Source organism: Diceros bicornis, chromosome 19 (genome assembly GCF_020826845.1).
Source record: "Diceros bicornis minor isolate mBicDic1 chromosome 19, mDicBic1.mat.cur, whole genome shotgun sequence".
Taxonomy (NCBI): domain Eukaryota; kingdom Metazoa; phylum Chordata; class Mammalia; order Perissodactyla; family Rhinocerotidae; genus Diceros; species Diceros bicornis.
The window spans coordinates 6,851,718-6,871,146 of record NC_080758.1 but is presented as its reverse complement, the minus strand read 5'-3'; the positions used below and the strand labels follow the sequence as shown (position 1 = coordinate 6,871,146).

Genomic DNA, 19,429 nt, shown 5'->3' with positions numbered 1-19,429 from the left:
AGTCCTGCCAGAATCCTAAATTATATGAAAAATCGTATTCCACTTTGCTTTTTGAGGCCTGGTCCTAGGTGGATAGTAAAGATGTTGTTGGAGTTCAGGGGCCAGAGAACTTGCTTTTGACTGTGCTGGTGAGCAGTGGCTTCATGAGGGGGCTTCGAAGGCAGAGCATGGTTCTCATCAGTGAGACTTTCCCAGAGATTGGGACACGACTGCTGGTGGTAGGGATGCTGGTGTGGGGTGGTCCACGGACAGGATGCCAGACGTCTCTGCGAGACACCATGTAGCAGGATACTCACTCCCATTTTGGCTCTCCTTCAGACCGGCGGCCTGCCTGGAGGAGAGAGTCTCCATTTGGCCCCAGTATGTTTTTAACACCTCTCTGACACTCGCTGAGCTCCTGAGAGAGTGGACCTTACGCTCAGAGCGTTGGCAGGCAGGATCTAGCGAGACTTTGTTTTGTGTTGTCTGCATTTTTATGGTTACTTTATAGCAAGGAGTACTTTATATTTATAGCAAGGGGTACTGTTTTTATATTTATGGTAGGAATATAAAGTTAATTTTTGGAGTAAATTTAAGTAGAAGCAATGTATAGATTTAAGGAAAAATATTAAGATACTGACAGTCCGGTTGGCAGGAGAATGCCTGAAGTTTGTGAGACAGTTGTACTAAGTGGTGGCAGGTATGTTGTGGGGGAGGGCATGCGTAGACGAGGTGGCGGGTGTTGAGGGAGGAGGAGGAGGAGCAGCGGCAGCATTGAGGGGGAGGAAGCGCCCAGGCAGTCTCTGGAGATGGGAGTGCAAGGTGAGTCAGACTGCATGGTGGAAACTTCAAGTACCAGGCCATGGAGCAGGTCCCGGTGGGAATGCAGTGGGAGCCATTGATGCCTTTGCAACCGCAAAGTGCTTTGGGAGCATCAATGTGTAGACCTGTGCGAGATGGACAGAGAGAGAGAAGACTGAACAAGAGCAGGAATTTGACAGCAGGTGTGGAAAAGGAGCCTATGCGACAAGCATTGGGAGGGAGAGGGAACTCAGCTGGCATGGGATTCCTGCGAGCAAGAAAGGAGCTTTGCCAAGTGCTCTGTGTTCAGATGTGTGCATGTTTTAACATATAGTATGTAAGATCTTGTTTAAGTGTCAGACACATTTGCAAGTACACTCAGAAAGTCTACTTGAAAGAATATAAATATGAGATGGAGGGAAATAAAGCTGAAATTTATTACAGAAGCCAGATGACTTAAATCAGTGGTTCCCAGGCCGGGCTACACTTCAGAGCCACCACAGTAGCTTAATTTGCCACTCCCCATCTCGGACCCTCTAAATCAAATCTTCAGGGTTGGTGTAGAGCCCTGCGGATTTCTATTAAGAGTTCCCGGAATAATTCTGATGGGCAGCCAGATTTGGGGGACCCACTGATCTGAAGCAATGAAGGGTTTTCTCTTCTGCCCGTAATGGTGACCATCTCGTAGATTGGTGTGCAGTTATCCTTTGCATTGGCTGACCTCAGACATCCATGTTAGTGACCATGTTGACACACTTGCAGCAAAACAGGACTGTCTGCACAGAGCTTTACAGAGAAGTTGATTTTATTTCATGGAAATGCAACATTGCAAGGGAACTCTGAAATGATTTTGTTGGTGCTTGGGAAATGTTACTGAGCGCTAGTAAACTTTGGAAAGTCTGTACCTTGAGCACTTCAAGGGAAGGGGAACTGTCTGCATCGGGTTGCGCAAGGAGAAGCAGAGACCAGGCGGGGACCAGAAGCGCTGGCTCGTCCTGTCTCCTGATGGGGGGTGCCGTGGCTCTCGAGACCTGCAGTCAAGACAGGACACTGGCTGTAATTCAGGAATACCTCAGGGAGAAAATTTTTTTAAGATAAATCTGTTGCGAGAAGAGCAGGATACTGAGCACTTTTCACGACTATGATTTACTTAAAAATTGCCTTTGCATAGCTAGGTTGAATACTCTGCATATTAGTTTAGTTTGCTAGGGCTGCCCTAACAAGGTACCACAAACTGGGTGACATAACAGAAATTTATTGTCTCACAATTCTGGAGGCAAGAAGTTTGAAATCACAGTATCGGCAGGGTTGGTTCCTTCTAAGGGCTGTGAGAGAAGGATCTGTTCCAGACCTCTTCCCTGACTTGGAGATGGCCTTCTTTTCCGTGTGTCTTTTCACACCATCCTCCCTGTATGGAGTCTGTCTCTGTATCCAAATTTCTCCTTTTCGTGAGGACACCTGTCATACTGGATTAGGGCTCACCCTAGGGACCACATCTTAACTAATTATATCTGCAGAGACCTGATTTCCAAAGGTCACAATCTGACATACTGGGAACTAGGATTTCAGCATATGAATTGAAGGAAGGAGGGGACATAATTCACCTGATAACACTATACAGCTTAGAAAATCGTGGAATGTGGGGCAGTCAGTGGCACACTTGAGTGGGAGTCATTTATTCATTCATTCATGCAACCAATATTGAGAGCCTGATGTCTATCAGTTTTGGTTCTCATACCAGCACTGGTTTGGTAATATAACTTCGCCTCTCTGGGCGTCAGATTCTAATGTGTAAGAGAAAGGAATTATAGTAAATTCTCAGACGCTTTCCTTTTAGATCCAAGATTCCAGAAAGTAACATTTTTAAATGAGGAAGTAAACGACAAATTTGTATACTGTTATCAGGAATCAAACTCATACTACTAGTTTAAAGTCTCTAAAGTCTAGTAACACTAAGTATACTAACTGCTGTAACAAACAGCCCCCAAATTCCAGAGGCTAATACAGTGCAAGTTCCTGGTTGGGCAGCTTTCTTCCAAGGGAACCTCAAGGACTCAGGCTCCTGTTCTCTCATAGCTCTGACCTCTGGTTTTTGGAGTATTCTCCGTTCAGTTGACTGATGGGGGCAGAAGAGGGAGCGTCTAGCCTAGGAGGTGTTTATGGGCAGGTCTGGACATGCTGCTCAGCACTCTGCTCACGTTCCATTGGCCAGAACTCAGAATCTGGCCACACCTAACTGCAAGGGAGCCTGGGAAATGTAGTCAAGCTTGATGCCCAGGAAGAAGAGGTAAACACCAGCCATTTCTGCCAAACTACCAAAAGGAAGAATGATGGTGCAGTTTCAGGAACAGTAGTGCATCATGAAATGTGAATGAAGTGAGATGAAGACACAGTGTCAAAGTCTAAAACAAACATTTTCATTTTTCAGATAATGTCTGAAATTTAGAGAAACCAATATCATGAGAACGATGTCAGGAAACTCAGCGATGCTTAGGGTGTGCGTTTTCTCTCCTTTGCACTCTCTAGTTCCATCTGCATTTGCCTTTTCAGGTCGGTAGAAGAGACTCAAGGGTTTGAAATACCTCTGGTTCTGTGCTCTGACACGTGGTGGGCACCCTGGATTTCAGTAAACAGGGTCCAAAGAGATGTAGTTGCTAGGTTTTTTTGTTTTCATTATAAACAAATCACTAGCCACAAACTAATTGTATTCCCTACTGTGTTCCTTCCTTCTTGTAATAAGAAGAAGCACATTGGAGTAATTACAGGTTGCAGAATAAACAGTGTGCTTGTTACTCAAAGTGTGACCCAGGGTCCTGCAATATTGGCGTCACCTGGCAGGTTTTTCTTTTTTCTCTCTTTTTAAGAAATGCAGACTCCCAGGCCCCTCCCCAGACCCAGGAATCAGAATCTGTATTTTAACAAGATCCCCAGGGGATTTGTACCGCACAATAGAGTTTGAGAGGCGCTGATCTAGATGTTAGAGGTGTGATGGGTGGCATGTGACTTGCTGGCTTTCTGGCTTCATTTATTTAGGCTTCGTGATCGGTGAGTGGGTGTGTGGATGTTTTAAAGTCAGAAGTAAAACAAAAATTTACACTCATGGTCGGTTTTGGTTTTTTGATTTTGTTTTTTTTTTTAAGTCTTTTCGTGGAGGGGGTGGAGTGGAGAGAAGAAAACAAGTTAGGGAAGGGAAGAGGGTATCTTGAGAAGTGGTCGGCGAATTCTGATTTTCAGGCTCTGGCCTCCTTCAGGTTGTTTTAGCTTTCTGCCATCTTTATGGTCTTTGTGAATATTAAGCCTTGGGAAATCATGTAACATACAGCACAGGCAGCCTTAAATTTTTACATGTAAGAAAATCTAATAGAAAAATTGAATGATAGACTCTACATGTTAGCAAGAAGGTTCTCTTGCCAGAAGATTAGAGAAATTATCTGAAGGTCCCTATTAATATGTGGCCTTTAAGATGCAGTCTGCAGCAATATATTTTAGACATTTTTTACATGTGATTTAATTTTGTTCTTTGACTTTACAAATGAGCACAGTGAGAGTGACTCAGAGGAGAGTGAGCAGCGGCTGCTTGCTGGTTCTGATGCCACCTGAGGCTGCTGCTCTATCTTGGCCTCCCTGGTCTGTCTCGTTCATGGCGGCTGCCTGCCTCTCAGCCTCCCCCCACCGCCTCCCCCGACACTCCACCCGCCCGGTCTGTGCTTCCCCCAGTCTCATGCTGCTTCACTCCGCCGTGCCTTTCAGTTCCATCTGTTATTTTTATTTTATCTCTGTTACTGAAATGGTTTGTTGAGGTAGCTTCTTCCATTATGATGTTTGAGGCTTTTGAGGGCAGGTGTGCGTTTGAGTTCGTACTTCTTTGTACGAGGTAAGGTGGTGTAGTAAAGGCTTGGACTCGGGGGCCACACTGCCTGCCTGGGTCCAAGTCCCAGCCCTACCTTCTTAGCCATGTGGTCCTAGGAGAGTCCCATTCTCGCCCTGTGCCTCAATTTTCTCATTTGTGAAAAGTGTCAGACATTATTCTAAGTGTTCATCCTCACAGCAAATCTGTTAAGCAGACGCTCTTATTAGGCCCCTTTTCATAGTATATGACTACTATGAATTGACATTGAAATGAAATGAAGGAAGCCTTGTGTTTCAAGTAACTTGAAAAGATTTAAGCTTCTTCCTTTTTTTTTTAAACTGGGTTTGCACTTACTGGCTAGTGAGTTGTTATAAAATACAGGGGACAGAGTTACAGTGAATTTGAGCTTTCTGAAGAGCCAGTCAGAATGTAGCCAGTTAGCCCCACCCATGAGCACTGTTTGCGTATAAAAATGTGTGCTGTGCTGTCATGGGGCTCGTGCCTCCTTCTCTTTAGCGTCTTAACATTTTCAGTGTGTGCTTTCTTCGGAATTAAACGTCTATGAGGAAGAAATGTTTAAACAAAGATTTTAATATTCTGTGGTTAGCTTAAGTTTGATTTGTGCTTTCAAAGCCTCTCTTCCTTCTGTTTAGCTTCGTGCTTCTCAAGGGCTATTTTCATTGACGCAAAGTGGATTTGATTCCATTTCTGTGCTTGGAAAGCTTCGAGGTGTTATATTTTCCCTTTGAATTACACACTTATTTCTTTAGTGTCCTCTCCTGTGGTTCCTGCTTTTCTTTTATTGTAGTTATTTTATGTTGTGCTGTTTAATAGTTGTACATTTTCAGTCTTGTGTGATGCCATGAGCTCTTTTAGAGAAAGAGAGTATATTGAAACAACAAAAAAGTCAGACTTTTTACAGACCTGAGTCTGTGAGTAGAGAGAAGTAAGACCATTCATGCCTTTGACCTATGCTGTTCAGTATGGTAACTACCAGCCACATGTGACTATTTAAATTTCAATTAATTAAAAATTTTTTAATTAACTAAAAATTAAGATTCACTTAATCAGTTGCACTAGCCACATTTCAGATGCCCCAGAGTCACCTGTGGTTGTGGTTGGTATTGGATAGCTCAGATGTGGAACATTTCCTTCATCTCTGAAAGTGCTATTAGACAGCGCTGCAAGACTACAGAAACTTATGGCTGCCTTTTAAGAAGTTATGTTTCACCTACAGATTAATTTCCCATTACCCAAGGAAATAGACTCTTTCGTATTTTTCTAGGATTACCAGAACAAAGTTACCTTGTTCCCAGGCAAAGAGGACTGTTTGAGATGAGCATATTTTCATTTTCAGTGGGAGTTTGTTCTTTACTAGAAATTTCATACACAATAGTATCTTCAAAACAAGACATGTTCTTATTCGAACTTGAGGCTGCATCTACGTGTTTGGACAACTTTGATGTTCAGCAACTTCTTACTAAAGCGGGCAGCCTACTGGGTGGCTTCTCTATATGTCGCCAGCGGCACCTTGAGTTATTTTTTCTCGCATAATTTCTTTCTCAAAGCTATAAAAGCAACCTATGATGAATAGCAAAATCTTGTCAATAGCGTGTTTCTAAATTCAGTTTAGGACTAATTTGTATCAAGGAATCATTTTCCCATTCTTTCTTCTTTGGTCAAATGTTCTCTCATTTCAAGTCAAGGAAGCAGAACGATACCAATAGGAAAGCAAGCACTCTTCATAACTTCCAGCTCAGTAGTTCGGCTCCGCATTGAAGTGGCTTTCCTGTTGAAAGTGCCAGTGCGGCTCCACAGGAACCTCTGCCTGCCGTAGGACTTTACGTCTGTGCCTCCTCTCCAAGCGCATAACCACAAGAGGGCCTGTCTCAGAGTCAAATGTGTTGGCAAACAAAGAAGGCGATTGAATGATCCATGGCAAGTCTCCTGGGCCATATACACAGCTGTCCTGGACATAGCGGCCTGCACAGAGAAATGCAGAGACTTAGCTGCCTCTGCTTCCTTGTCAATTTACATTCACACACAGACTCGGTGCCCATCTTCTAAGCGTGTCTGTGAGGCCTCTTTGCTTCCCAGGAGTTCACAGTAAACATGCCTCCCATGATTGCTTTGACAGGGACTTTTATGTTGAATTTTGAATTTATGATGGAAGGGAAGTTTTCTTTCTTTTTGTTAGTGATCTTTAAAATGTTTAATGGCTACTTTAGGCGAATACTGTGGAATTTTAGCTAGTCTAAAAGTGGAATTTTAGCTCCCTCGTGAGCACGAGGGAGATGCAGCAGCACTCATTTGCCTGGTAAAGTCTAAATTCTGATAGCTTCTGTTTTAAGTTCTTTGAACTTCTAAGTGTTTCCCTTGGTTGTGGGTAGTTCATAAGAATTGTGTTGGTTTTAATAAGTCATTGCTTCTATCTTTCTTTGGTTTTGCAGATGAGTGTTTTTATTTATTTATTTATTTACTTATTTATTGAGAGGAAGATTGGCCCTGAGCTAACATCCAATGCCAATCCTCCTCTTTTTTTTTGCTGAGGAAGACTGGCCCTGGACTAACATCTGTGCCCATCTTCCTCTACTTTATATGGCACGCTGCCGCAGCATGGCTTGACAAGTGGTGCGTCAGTGTGTGCCCAGGATCCAATCCTGCGAACCCCGGGCTACCGCAGTGGAGTGCACGCACTTAACCACTACACCACCGGGCTGGCCCCTGCAGATGAGTGTTTGATATAAAGAGAATTAAAATTGGACGGGCCGGCCCCGTGGTTTAGCGGTTAAGTGCGCGCGCTCCGCTGCTGGCAGCCCAGGTTCGGATCCCGGGTGCGGACTGATGCACCGCTTCTCCGGCTATGCTGAGGCCACGTCCCACGTACAGCAACTAGAAGGATGTGCAGCTATGACAGACAACTATCTACTGGGGTTTTGGGGAAAAAAATAAATAAAATCTTTAAAAAAAAAAATTGGAATTATGGTTAGAACCCAGTGCTGATTGGATTCCCTCGAGATGACCTCAGCGCCTTCTGTGTGCCGGCTCTGTGCTCGGCTCTTCCAGCTCTCTCCGTTAATCCTCCCACCAACGCTGTGAGTGGTTTCTGTCGTCTCCTTCAGTTTGCAGAGAACCAGCTCTCGGCATGTGTGAGACCTTGCTCTTTCTTCTGCTCAGCCCTGCCCTGCCCTCTCCCCAGGCCAACCCAGTACTCCTACTTCTAAAAGCCTGTCCTAAGGAAATATTATGGCAAAGGGGTGGAACTGTGTGCACGGGAACGTCCAGTGTTGTTGGTAAGGCTGAAAGAAGTCAGAAGGACCTTCCCCCTACCGAGCGGGCACTCTCGAGTGAGGGGCTGTTACCATGACTGAAATCTGTCAACTGACACATTCTTGGTACCGTGTCATAGAATCTCAATAGAATTATGTTTAACCGGTTGAAAAGCATAAATATGAAGAGAAGCAGTGTGGAAAGCTTAGGACATAGTGGAAAAGCATCCGCTGCGCCGTGATGATAGCTGGGTAGCTCTATCATTTATGTGCTTGTGGATTTGAACTGGAAGGGAACACAAACAAGGGAACATTTTCAGAGTTGTGTTAAGGGTGTTTTGGTGATTAAAAATAAACGAACCCTGTGTTGCTGATAGTAACAGGATGACTGTCACTGCGTGCAGAGCTGTGCCGTAAGCTCGCCCGGTGGAGTGGCACCAGGCAGCTGCACCTGCTTTGAGGCCCAGCTCTGCCACTTCCTGTGCGACTTCCTATGACTTTGGGAGTGACCTCACTTCTCTGAGGCTGGGGTTCCCCATCTGTAAAGTGTGAATAATAATAGTTTCCACCTGAGAACCGCTGTGGTGAGTGACTGCAGGCCCAGAGCCAGCCTCTGGTGTGCCAGTGCTTGGCCTAGGTCGGGGGCCGGTTCTAAATGCTGGCCATCAATGGCTGTGTTACTGCTTTGCTAGTAGAACAGTTTGCGCACTGAAGCTAGTGATGGCAAGAACTTTCTGAAGTTTTTACTTTTAGGGAAAGATGATTTTTAAGATTGACAGTAACTAATTTGCAAGCATTATTGAAATATTCAGGTTGCCACTATAATAATTCCGAATCATTATTATTGATCGCAACAAACCTTTGTGACTTCCTATACTGTTTGTGCACCTAACAGAATCATGTTTTCGGGAAGAATCTGAGTCCCCTCCTATTAGCATTTATTTCCTAGTCCTGTCAACCCTGGTGTGTAAGGACGATGCATGCTTGCTTTCCAAAGAAAAGCCAAAGTTGTTTATTAGCCTGTTGTTTAACTGTCACCTTCTTACTATGTGAGTATGTCCCTAATTGAATCATATCTACTTTTTTTAAAATACTAGAAAATTATTCTAGCCCTTCTGACCCAGTACCTGTCAGGAGGATGGCTGAGCACATGAACTATTTTGAACTGTTCTGGTATTAGATTTTACATTCTTTATTTGTCTACAACCTGTTTCTTTTAGGTCAGTCTTTTAAACAGCTCAAAAACTGGATGAACCTAGTTTATTTTGCATTTCTGATCTACTGTGTTCCAACACGAGGACCATACCTAAATGCACTGTCAAGATAGGTTATTGTATCTCCGTGCAGTAGCTCCTGCGGTGGTTGGGAAGCTGCTTGTAGACAGAAAGGGCAGGGCCTGGATATCCTTGGAGAGAGAATGTTCTGCCGGAGCCACTTTCACACAGCATTTGCTCTAGTCTTCCCTCATTCTTTGTCCACCACAATTTGTGGCCGCATAAAGGACAGGTACCCTCTGTTTCCCTGTCCGTGAATCCTAGAGCATTTGCACATCTCTCTACTGAACTCGTGTGCTGTGAATTGTTTGTCATGCATCTTTTTCTTCCCAATACTGTCTGATCCTCTCAAGCAGCCGTCTTCAAACTAGGGGTTCGGGTGGATGGGGAGAACCAGCCCCGGGAAAGAAGGCATGAATAGCTCCACAGGAGCCAAATTCTAGCTCTTCGACCCCGTAAGTGTTTTCCCCAAAACTGATGTGCCTGAGCAACTCCTCTGCAGTCAGCCAGTTCTCTTCCAGACTTTTCACAAAAGTGGGACACTGCTTGCGCCCCACCTGAAATCTTGCTTTTGTATATTGTCCTGGTAACTAAAACCTCTGGGACATCAGACAAAGGGGCAAAAGAATTCACAGTTCTTCAGGGAGAATCTCTTGAGGGCAAAGCAAAAAGCCCTTCCTTCAGCAAGAACTCCTTAGGAACTGGGGGGCAGTTGGCTGGCCCAGCTCAGGAGCATCTGTCTGTGTTATTCAGTTGTCTCTTCTGATAGAGAGACCCAAGGAGACACAGCTCATTAGTGACAAATGTTTGAGTTCTAGGAGCGGGTGGAAAAAGCCAGATAGCTCTTGAATGTTTACCTTAAAACTGTAAAAGTTACAGCCCTGTTTTTGCGTTCACTTTGTGAAAATTTATCAACTCAAATACTTAAGATTTGTGCTCTTTTCTGTCTGGATATTATAATTAAATTAAAACTTTTTAAAAATCGGCGCCATGCTAATTGGATCACTAATTCCAGCTTGCTTTAAACATGATCATCAGTCTTCCTGCTGTTACCCAGGCAGCAGTTGTATAGTTTTTCTAAAATTTAAGGGCTTTTTTTGGTTTTGTTTTTACCTTTACATCCATCGTGAACATTTCCCTCCCCGTTTCTCCATTTAATGGCTCGAACATGTCCTTTCCAGCCGGTGTTTGGTGTGGCACCCGGGGCGTCTGAGGGGGAAAACAAAACAAGCATACAGTGTGGAATCGAGCTTCTCAGTTGGTTTAGTGCGAGTTCTGCACCGTCAGTTCCTCTTCGTCTAGACACGGTGATCACTGAGAAAGATGGAGGGCAAGCGTGACCTTGTTTAAAGTGTTTAGGTATCATCTGATGAAGGCCTCACCCTTCTGGGGATGGGGCGCTGTGCTACACTGGCAATAGCATTGGGGTTGAGTGAGGTCTTACGTTCCATCTTTGTGCTTAGAGTTCATTTTCCACCCCTCTCCAGCTGTAGTAACTCATTGTTTACCAGGTGCTCTTCAAGATTGTGCTGGGTTTCTCTGGATTGTGTTTTCTCCATTAACAACCCTCTGAGGTGACTTGAAAATAGGATTTTCAATGGATATGAGCTATTATTAAAAGGTCTTAATTGATTTCTGCTAGATTCATCGTTTGTACTGTCTTCTGGACTGACTAGCTTGGGTATTCAAGCTTGAAGCCACCTTCCCTGTAGGAGCCAGTCAGCTTTATACAAAGAGAAAGTAAGTCCACTTAAAGGAGGGCATCAGATTTCCCTCTACCTCTCAGGGAACCTATATGAAGTATCATATTTGCCACACAAAAAGTGACTGGGTTTAATACTTTCCGTTCTTAAAGAGCCCCTAGCACAATGCCTGGCACTAGTGGATCCAATAGTATTTAATAAGTGAATGAAGAAATGAAGAACTGTCCAAAGATTGGTGCTCAGAATTTTCAGAAGGCTCTGGTTGAGGAGATTCGAGATGCTGGTACTTCTTTCTGGAAAGGGAACAAAAGCAGCCAGGCTGGTTTTGGAACATAGCCCTCTCAGCAAACTTCAGACCCCTAGAATCAAAGACCCTCCTGTACCCCTCAAGTGGAAGGTCTTGCAAAATGTACAGCTAATTACCAAGCCGCAGTAAAATAGCTGAAAGAGAGTTTTCAGTTAAGAATAAACTTCTCTTGTTGCTCTGATCTGAACAGACACCATATTGCCTGATCCTTCTTACCTTTCAGTCGGTTCAGAGTCACCCAGTAGTGTCTCTCTGGGCTGTGGATGTCTTTGGACCACCGAAGCATGTCTTTTGCACGGCTGTCAGTCAGTACAAACTCTACAAATTTCCTCGTTAGTACATAGTAAGCACTTCCAAAATAAATTGTTAAGTTACAGGGTGGTTCGTCTTTGAATCTTTTATTTGGAGATACATAGACACTTCCTCCAGGGGTGAGTTCAGGCTGACTTGTCTTGGATTTAGTGTTTGGTGGTTGGAGTACTCCAGGAGTGATATTTTTATCCTTCCATTTGCTCCTGATGTAGTGTATGATTTCTTTGTTGGTTTTGATTGGAAAATCTTGTCCACCGAGATTAATGACGTAGTTCCACTGAAATTTGGAACGGACTAGATCTTTCATACAATTAATATCTGCCTGTAGTCTGGGAAAGCCAGTGTAAGCCCCTTTCTCTCTCTTTGATGAAATAAAAATATTTTCAAAACAATTAACCAGGGTTTGCACAGCAGTCTTATACTTCCTCGGGGCCTTTTTATCAATGTGAATACAATAAACATTTTGAGGTACATAAATAGCTCTGAGAAGCTGCACAAACGTAGCCAGCTCCTTATGAAGAGTTATAATGTACGCCAAAGAGAAATTGCCCTCTTCTGCAGACAAGGGTCTGGTTATGAAATGCAACTCCTGGGAAATCCTGGAGCAATTTCCTGGTGAGTGTAAATGAGCAAGTATTTCAACTCTATAAGGGTTTTTACAAAATTTTGCAACTTGGGGGGCTGCCCTTTTCCCTTCAAATAAAGCTGAACACAATTCATCTGGATAAAAACCACACTCTACTACTGCTGGATAGGTGGGCTCCTCCTCTGGTTCCTTAGGAGTTAGATTCCTTAAATAGAGAAAAATGAAGATGCAGAGGCCTGTACACACAAGAAGTCCAGGCTTTGTTGCTCGCAGCTGGCTCATGTTTTGAGCTCCAGGTGTCTTCTTATTACCATGGTTTGAAATGTTTTCTTTTAAGCTTCCTAAAAGAACAACAGACAGACGTTAGGGTATTGTAGCTCTTCCCCCCACCCGCCCCAACTTTATTGAAGGACACATATTTAAAGTGTATAATTTGGTCAGTTTTTATATACGTACACACCCGTGAAACCATCACCACAGTCACGATAACGAGCATTTCCCTACCCCTAGAAGTCTTCCTGTGCCCCTTTTACTCCCTCCTCCTTCCACCCTTCTCTCTGGGCAATCACTGATATGCTCTCTGTCACTGAAGATTAGATGGCATGTTCTATAATTTTATATAAATGGAGTCATACACTATGTACTTTTTTACCTGGCTTTTTTCACTTAGGATGATTTTGAGATTTCATCCACATCATTACATTTATCATCATTTTTTCCTTTTTATTGCTGAGCAGTATTCCATCATATTGTTACCAATTTACCTTCCCTCTGGACTTGAACCCACAATCCGAAGGGCTCCGAGGAAGAGCCCAGGGGCAAGTGGGCCTCAAACCCACAGTTAGTCCTTTTCTTCCTCGGAGGGTCCCCTGATTGTGGGTTCAAGTCCCGCCGGAGGGAAGCTAAATTGGTAACAGAATTTGGCAACCACAAAGAGGACGGGTGGGTAACAATGTGGACATGCCACAATTTGTTCATCTGTTCACTGTTGATGGACAGTGGAGTTGTTTCCAATTTGGGGATATCCCAAGATGCTGTAAGCGTTCATGCACAAATCTTTGTACGGACCTGTGTTTTTGTTTCTCTGGGAGTAAATACCCAGGAGTGAACTGGCTGGCTCACATGTAGGTGTATGTTTAACTTCTTAAGAAACTGCCAAACTGTTTTTCCAAAGTGGATGTACCATTTACATTCCCACCAGCAACGTATGAGAGTTCCATTTACTCTGTATCCTCACCACTTGGTGTGGTCAAATTTTTAAATTTTAACCATTCTTTTATTTATTTATTCATTTATTTTTTGGTGAGGAAGATTGGCCCTGAGCTAACATCTGTTGCCAATCTGTCTCTTTTGCTTGAGGAAGATTGTCCCTGAGCTAACATCTGTGGCAGTCTTTCCTTTATTTTGTACGTGGGACGCCGCCACAGCATGGCTTGGTGAGCAGTGCATAGGTTGGAGCCTGAGATCCGAACCCGAGAACACTGGGCCCCCGAAGTGGAGTGCATGAGCTTAACCACCACGCAACCAGGCCAGCCCCAGAATTTTAACCATTCTAATAGGTGTGTAGTCGTAATTCATTGTGGTTTTACTTTGCAGTTCCCTGCTGACTAATGATGTTGAGCGTATTTTCATGTGTAATTGCCCCTATCTTATCAGATAAAAAAATCTCAAATATTTATGTTGGACATAGATACTGTCCTATTCTGCATTATTCAGAGTTCATTTTATGCCATTGTAACTGTATCATGTTATGAGAATAAATCTTTCCAATAAAGGAAGCAACATATCAAGAGAAATTTTGTGATCACATAAGTGAACTTGTTGAAATGAGCATATGAATTGTTTTTGGAGAAGGCTCCAGTGATTAAAAACAAGTTATCTTTTTTTTTTTTTTAAGATTTTATTTATTTATTTTTCCCCCCAAAGCCCCAGTAGATAGTGTCATAGCTGCACATCCATCTGGTAGCTGTATGTGGGACACGGCCTCAGCATGGCCAGAGAAGCGGTGCATCGGTGTGCTCCCGGGATCTGAACCCGGGCCGCCAGCGGCAGAGCGCAGGCAGTTAACCACTAAGCCACGGGGCCGGCCCAAGTTATCTTTATCTAATAAAATTATTTGATAATAATTTAGTTGCCTCTCGAGCTCTACAGAGAGGCATGAACAGGTGTAGCAGAAGCAAAAGGTGACCAAAGGTGTTTTAATTAATTATCATTGCATGCAAGGATGACCCTTTGAAATTTAGGGAAGAAAATTGATCAGGTAAAAGATCTATATTGTTAGTAATTATTTTTTTCCTGCTTATGAATCCTGACTCTTGGTTTTCATAAAAGGTCATATCATTGCCTGTTCCTAACTCCTGTTTTTAAAAAGCCCATTTTCTTCTGACCAGGGTTCTGTCTCAGATTTGACATTAGTCCCTTGCCTTTCCATGTCATTATCACAAATGCTGTGTGGATAAAGCTTTGAGTTTGGACCATAAAGGCAGTTTTGACCAAAAGGCAGCATTTTGAGTTATCCCCATGTTCTTAAACTTTGAGCCAATAACAACTATAAGTGGTGATTGTGGAGTGTGGATTTTTACAGTGTATTAATTTTCATTGTATAGTTTTTTCTTTTTTGTGTGTGTGTGAGGAGATCAGCCCTGAGCTAACATCTGCCAATCCTCCCCCTTTTTTGCTGAGGAAGACTGGCCCTGGGCTAACATCCGTGCCCATCTTCCTCTACCTTATATGGGACGCTGCCACAGCATGGCTTGCCAAGCAGTGAGTCGCTGAGCGCCCGGGATCTGAACCTGCAAACCCTGGGCCGCCGCAGCGCAGCGCGCGCACTTAACCGCTTGCACCACCGGGCCGGACCCATTGTATAGTTTCTTTTTACCCATCATGCTTCAAAAATAAAAAGCAGCCACTGCCCAAATATGCCAGGTTACAGTGTTTTATGCTGATTGCCCCAAACGTAAAACATCATTTCATATCTGGTCTCTAAAATAAACAAACATACCATAAAAATAGAAATTCAGTAGGAAGGAAATACCTTCTTGAAATGAAATGAAAATAAAGCTTTTAACTACGTCTTAGAATTTTGGTTAAAAGGTAAACCATGTGCCGTAGTTGGTTACATTTTCCTCTGTATTCTAGCTGTAGTATGAGAAGGAGCTCTTGGAGGTTTTTGGTTTGTCGTCTTGGTTTTTGTTTTTAAGCTTATGGTCAGAGTAAAACGTTCTGGTCTCACCACAGAAATGTTAGCCCCGCTTCACTGACAAATTACACCCCATGTAAACTTTCCCCTGTGGCAAGCCCAGCGGATCGCACATTATCAGTGGTTTATAATAATCAAAGAAGACAAGTCCCGTGTGTAACCCACTGTCCTTCAGGGTAATACGTGGGCTGAGTGTGTTTCCCTCCCTCGTGTGGAGGCGGGCACGTGAGCTTGGGTGGGTGTTCCTCTGCTGCCGTTCCCCCTCTCGTCCTGTTAGTGCAGTGTTCTCAGCTGCCCAGTTACATCTCCCAGCTCAGGTTCCCTTGGACTTTAGAGCTGGGTGCGCGTTAGAATGCCATGCTGAGTGGGAACTAGGGGCACCAGCAGTTTCGCTTTATGGTCACTCTTTCAGCACAAGCTTTTCACGGTAGTCGGGCCAGCCTTGTGCATGAAGCCTTTGGAGATTCCACTACTGTTGAATATAAACAGTTCTTGCTGTTGCTTTAACATCACATCTAGTGGATCATGTGAAAATTCCCACAGGAATCAAGGGCCTGGCAGTTTTTCCTTTTTAAATAGTGAACAGCACTATTTTCAGTTTTGCAAACATTTCCTAGCCTCGATTCTTGGTGATTTATTGTTGTTGTTTTGTTTCTATAATGTGAAGTCAACTTTTGTAGTCATAGTGAAAGTGTAATTATTAAACCTGTGACTTTCTGTCACTAAATTAATTTCCAAGAAATGTAAGCAGTATTTTCCAGCTGTGGGGAATATGCAGCTCATAAAAATGTGCAGCCTGTCTTTCCTGGGCCTTGGGTGCTTGAGTAATCTTTCAGTCCTCCGTCTCTGCTGCCCTTGGTCGGCAGCATCCTTAAAATGTATGTAGAGGACAGTAGGATTCAGGAGCTTCCCAAGAGTGAATAATGTTATGAGGATGATACATTCAGTTGACTGAAGGCACCAGACGTCCAAGAGATATTGCAGAATATCTTTCAGTAGAAATAATTACTAAAGTTATGGGTAAAGGTGGTGTTTGAATTTTTTCCGGGGCCGGTCCCGTGGCTTAGCGGTTAAGTGCGTGCGCTCCGCTACTGGCGGCCCGGGTTCGGATCCTGGGCGCGCACTGATGCACCGCTTCTCCGGCCATGCTGAGGCCGCGTCCCACGTACAGCAACTATAAGGGTGTACAACTATGACATACAACTATCTACTGGGGCTTTGGGGGGAGAAAAATAGGGAGGAGGATTGGCAATAGATGTTAGCTCAGAGCCGGTCTTCCTCACAAAAAAAAAAAAGAATTTTTTCCGTTTTTATAGTGCTAGAATCTGTACAATAACAAATGATTGATTCCCAATTATAGTTCTCAGAATGGAATTGTTTTACATTTTATGTTTTTGTGCAAGCATAAAATACTTCCAAGGCATTGTTTCAAAACACGTTACTGTCCTAATTATTAGAGCCAGTGAGTATATTTTTCCTCCTTTTTGCTTTTTTCTTTGTTTTTCTGCAGTCCCCCTCTCCCTGGTCCCCTAACAAGCTTTAACAGCCAAAACCAGAAGGCAGCAATTTGGGTCTGGTACCCTGTATCCCCAGCAGAACTCTTCGTTTAGGGCAGTCATTTTGAACTGGTTGTGATGGGACTGAATTTGTCATAAAGACTTTTCAGGGGGAGTTGACAGCATCCCATATAAACTAACTCTTTTTGCAGAATCTTTTTTTTTTTTTTGTGAGGAAGATCAGCCCCGAGCTAACATCTGCCTATCCTCCTCTTTTTTTGCTGAGGAAGACTGGTCCTGGGCTAACTTCCGTGCCCATCTTCCTCCACTTTATATGGGACGCTGCGACAGCATGGCTTGACAAGCGGTGCGTTGGTGCGCACCCGGGAACCCGGGCCGCCAGCAGCAGAGCACGCGCACTTAACCGGTACGCCGCGGGGCCGGCCCCCCCTTGCAGAATCTTTTATACTTTGTTTTTTTTACAAAAGGTAATTCCTGTGAGTAAACAGACAATTAACAGGCATCTTTAAAGATCAGCTTAAAGTATTTTGCCATATATTCTAGAATGTTACTGTTTTAGAGCATTAACATTAGCTTAACCAGATTAAACAGTTTATTCTCCCTTTTCTGGACTGCAGGTGGGGCGTAGTGCCTGCCTCACGGGGACACTGGGGTGGGGGTACGGGAGCTGATAGATGTGAAGTTCCCGCTGAGCCTGGCCGGGGGAGGTGCTCAGTGCTTGGTGGGTTTGGGGTGCTTGGTGCTTACCAGCCCCCTGGAGTAGCACACCTCCCAGACCGTCAGTGTCGGTGCTCTCTCCGTGTACTGTATGTTTGTCCTAAAAAAGTCACTGTAGCTATACACAACAATGAAAATTTCCTGTCTGTTATTTTTATTGTCTCTGGGCTCAGAATGATGTCCAAAGCCCCCTACAGGTTAACACAGTTTTTTCTTGAACTATTTGCGCTTATAATATTAGTTAGACGGGGCCGACCCTGTGGCTTAGCGGTTAAGTGTGTGTGCTCCGCTGCTGGCGGCCCGGGTTCGGATCCCGGACGTGCACCGACGCACCGCTTCTCTGGCCATGCTGAGGCCGCGTCCCACATACAGCAACTAGAAGGATGTGCAGCTATGACATACAACTATCTACTGGGGCTTTGGGGAAAAAAAGGAGGATTGGCAATAGATGTTAGCTCAGAGCCTGTCTTCCTCAGCAAAAACAAGAGGAGGATTAGCATGGATGTTAGCTCAGGGCTGATCTTCCTCACAAAACAACAACAACAACAACAAAAAATATTAGTTAGACTAATTTTGAATTCAAAGACTGCCCAACATCCAGTGAAGTAGATGTCTTAATCACAGCATGTGTATTCCTAAGATGTGCATACATGTTTTCAGCCACTTTGATATGATAGAGGAAAACTTAGGATATCTACTCAAAACAACCACAACAAAAATAACATTTTTGTTATTGGCACAAAATGAGAACTGAGGATTTGAACATGACCCTGAGGTGGCTTAGGTCTCATCTCCCGTGTGAAGAATGAACAAATGGTGACATTTAAGTTTAAAACTCTAATTGATCTCATACTTGAAAATATTCCACGTTTATTTTCTTTGGCTTAAATGAAAAATGAGGACTATTTTTGAGAGAAAAAGATGCCTGCTACATCTGCATTTTACAATATTACTGATATTCCAATATTTCTATTTTAAAACCATAAAGGAGGCAAAAAAGAACATGTTTTGTTTTAATAATACCTGCTCAGCCTGTACCATTCCTGACTCCTGCATAGTTAATGAAGCACTTACCAAAGGGTGCTCCTTGTGCTGCGCGGGTGGAAGCCCGGCTGCGCCCGTGCCCGCTGGTTTCCCTCTTCCACCAGCTGCGCCTCGTGCGGCGGCTCCAGCTGAAACCACGTGAACGGAGTTGCTTGGCAGGTTTTGTTGCCCTTTCATCCCTGGAGGATTTTATTCTTGTTGATTCTGACAAGTAGATTGAAAAATACTTGCCGCTTTTGCTTCTCAGAGTATTTCTTCGGGACTGGATCACTCTTTACAAAACAAAACGAGACGAGAAAACACTTGGCCCAGATGACAGGCGGGCAACACAGTTATTCTTGTATTCGTTCTGGAAACTGGGTGAAATCCTGGCAGTCATGGGTCAGATTCTTTAAGTGCTTTTAAAAATAGGAGGCCAGATTGGGTTTTCTGACCCTTTTTCATTAGAGGGATAAATAAAAGTTATTTAAAAATCTTGTTTGCTTCCTAAATAGCATTTCAAACAATTCGAGTGTTTGGCATGGCTCTCCCGAGGACCTGATTTCAGAGCCGCAGCCCGTGCCCTGCCTCTGCCCTCTGTCGCCGTCGGGGGCAAGTCTGTGCCATAGCACGTTGCGGAGTTAGAGTCCCTGCCCCACAGTCAGCGGGTTTCCCCCTTTCCTAATTCTCCACCTCTGGGTGCTTGTACTCTTAACCTCCTTCCCTCTTCTGGTTTCAGAGGTCCTCTCACTTGCTGGTCCTCTCCTTAGGATTACCACAGACAGGTCTAGAAAGAAGAGTGAAGCCAGGAGCCATGAATCACACGCATAGAGACTCACCATCCTCACGTGTATGTCCAGACACCTGAGCTGGGTGTTTAGTCACATGAGGA

General features: G+C 43.9%; 2 protein-coding genes across 2 annotated transcripts in view; one reads left to right on the top strand and one right to left on the bottom strand.

Moving 5' to 3' along the window:
- The window catches only part of RTF2 (replication termination factor 2), a 43,135-nt gene that overhangs the window by 12,688 nt on the left and 11,018 nt on the right, over positions 1-19,429 (top strand). The window lies entirely within an intron of this gene.
- Positions 6,387-12,363, bottom strand: LOC131418760 (beta-1,3-galactosyl-O-glycosyl-glycoprotein beta-1,6-N-acetylglucosaminyltransferase 7-like). The gene is made up of 3 exons (XM_058563395.1): positions 11,400-12,363; positions 10,287-10,382; positions 6,387-6,613 (listed from the first exon to the last, which is right to left on the bottom strand). Exons 1-3 carry the CDS (start codon positions 12,361-12,363, stop codon positions 6,387-6,389), a joined length of 1,287 nt encoding a protein of 428 aa, XP_058419378.1.

Bases quoted from the DNA above. Each gene is read 5' to 3' on its own strand.
- LOC131418760 (XM_058563395.1), bottom strand. From the start codon at position 12,363: ATGAGCCAGCTGCGAGCAACAAAGCCTGGACTTCTTGTGTGTACAGGC. The intron at 10,383-11,399 runs GTAAGAAGGATC...TTTCCCCCTCAG, and splicing joins GACTCTGAACCGACTGAAAG to ACGCCCCGGGTGCCACACCA. The intron at 6,614-10,286 runs GTAAAAACAAAA...TTCTCTGTGCAG, and splicing joins TGTTCACGATGGATGTAAAG to GCCGCTATGTCCAGGACAGC.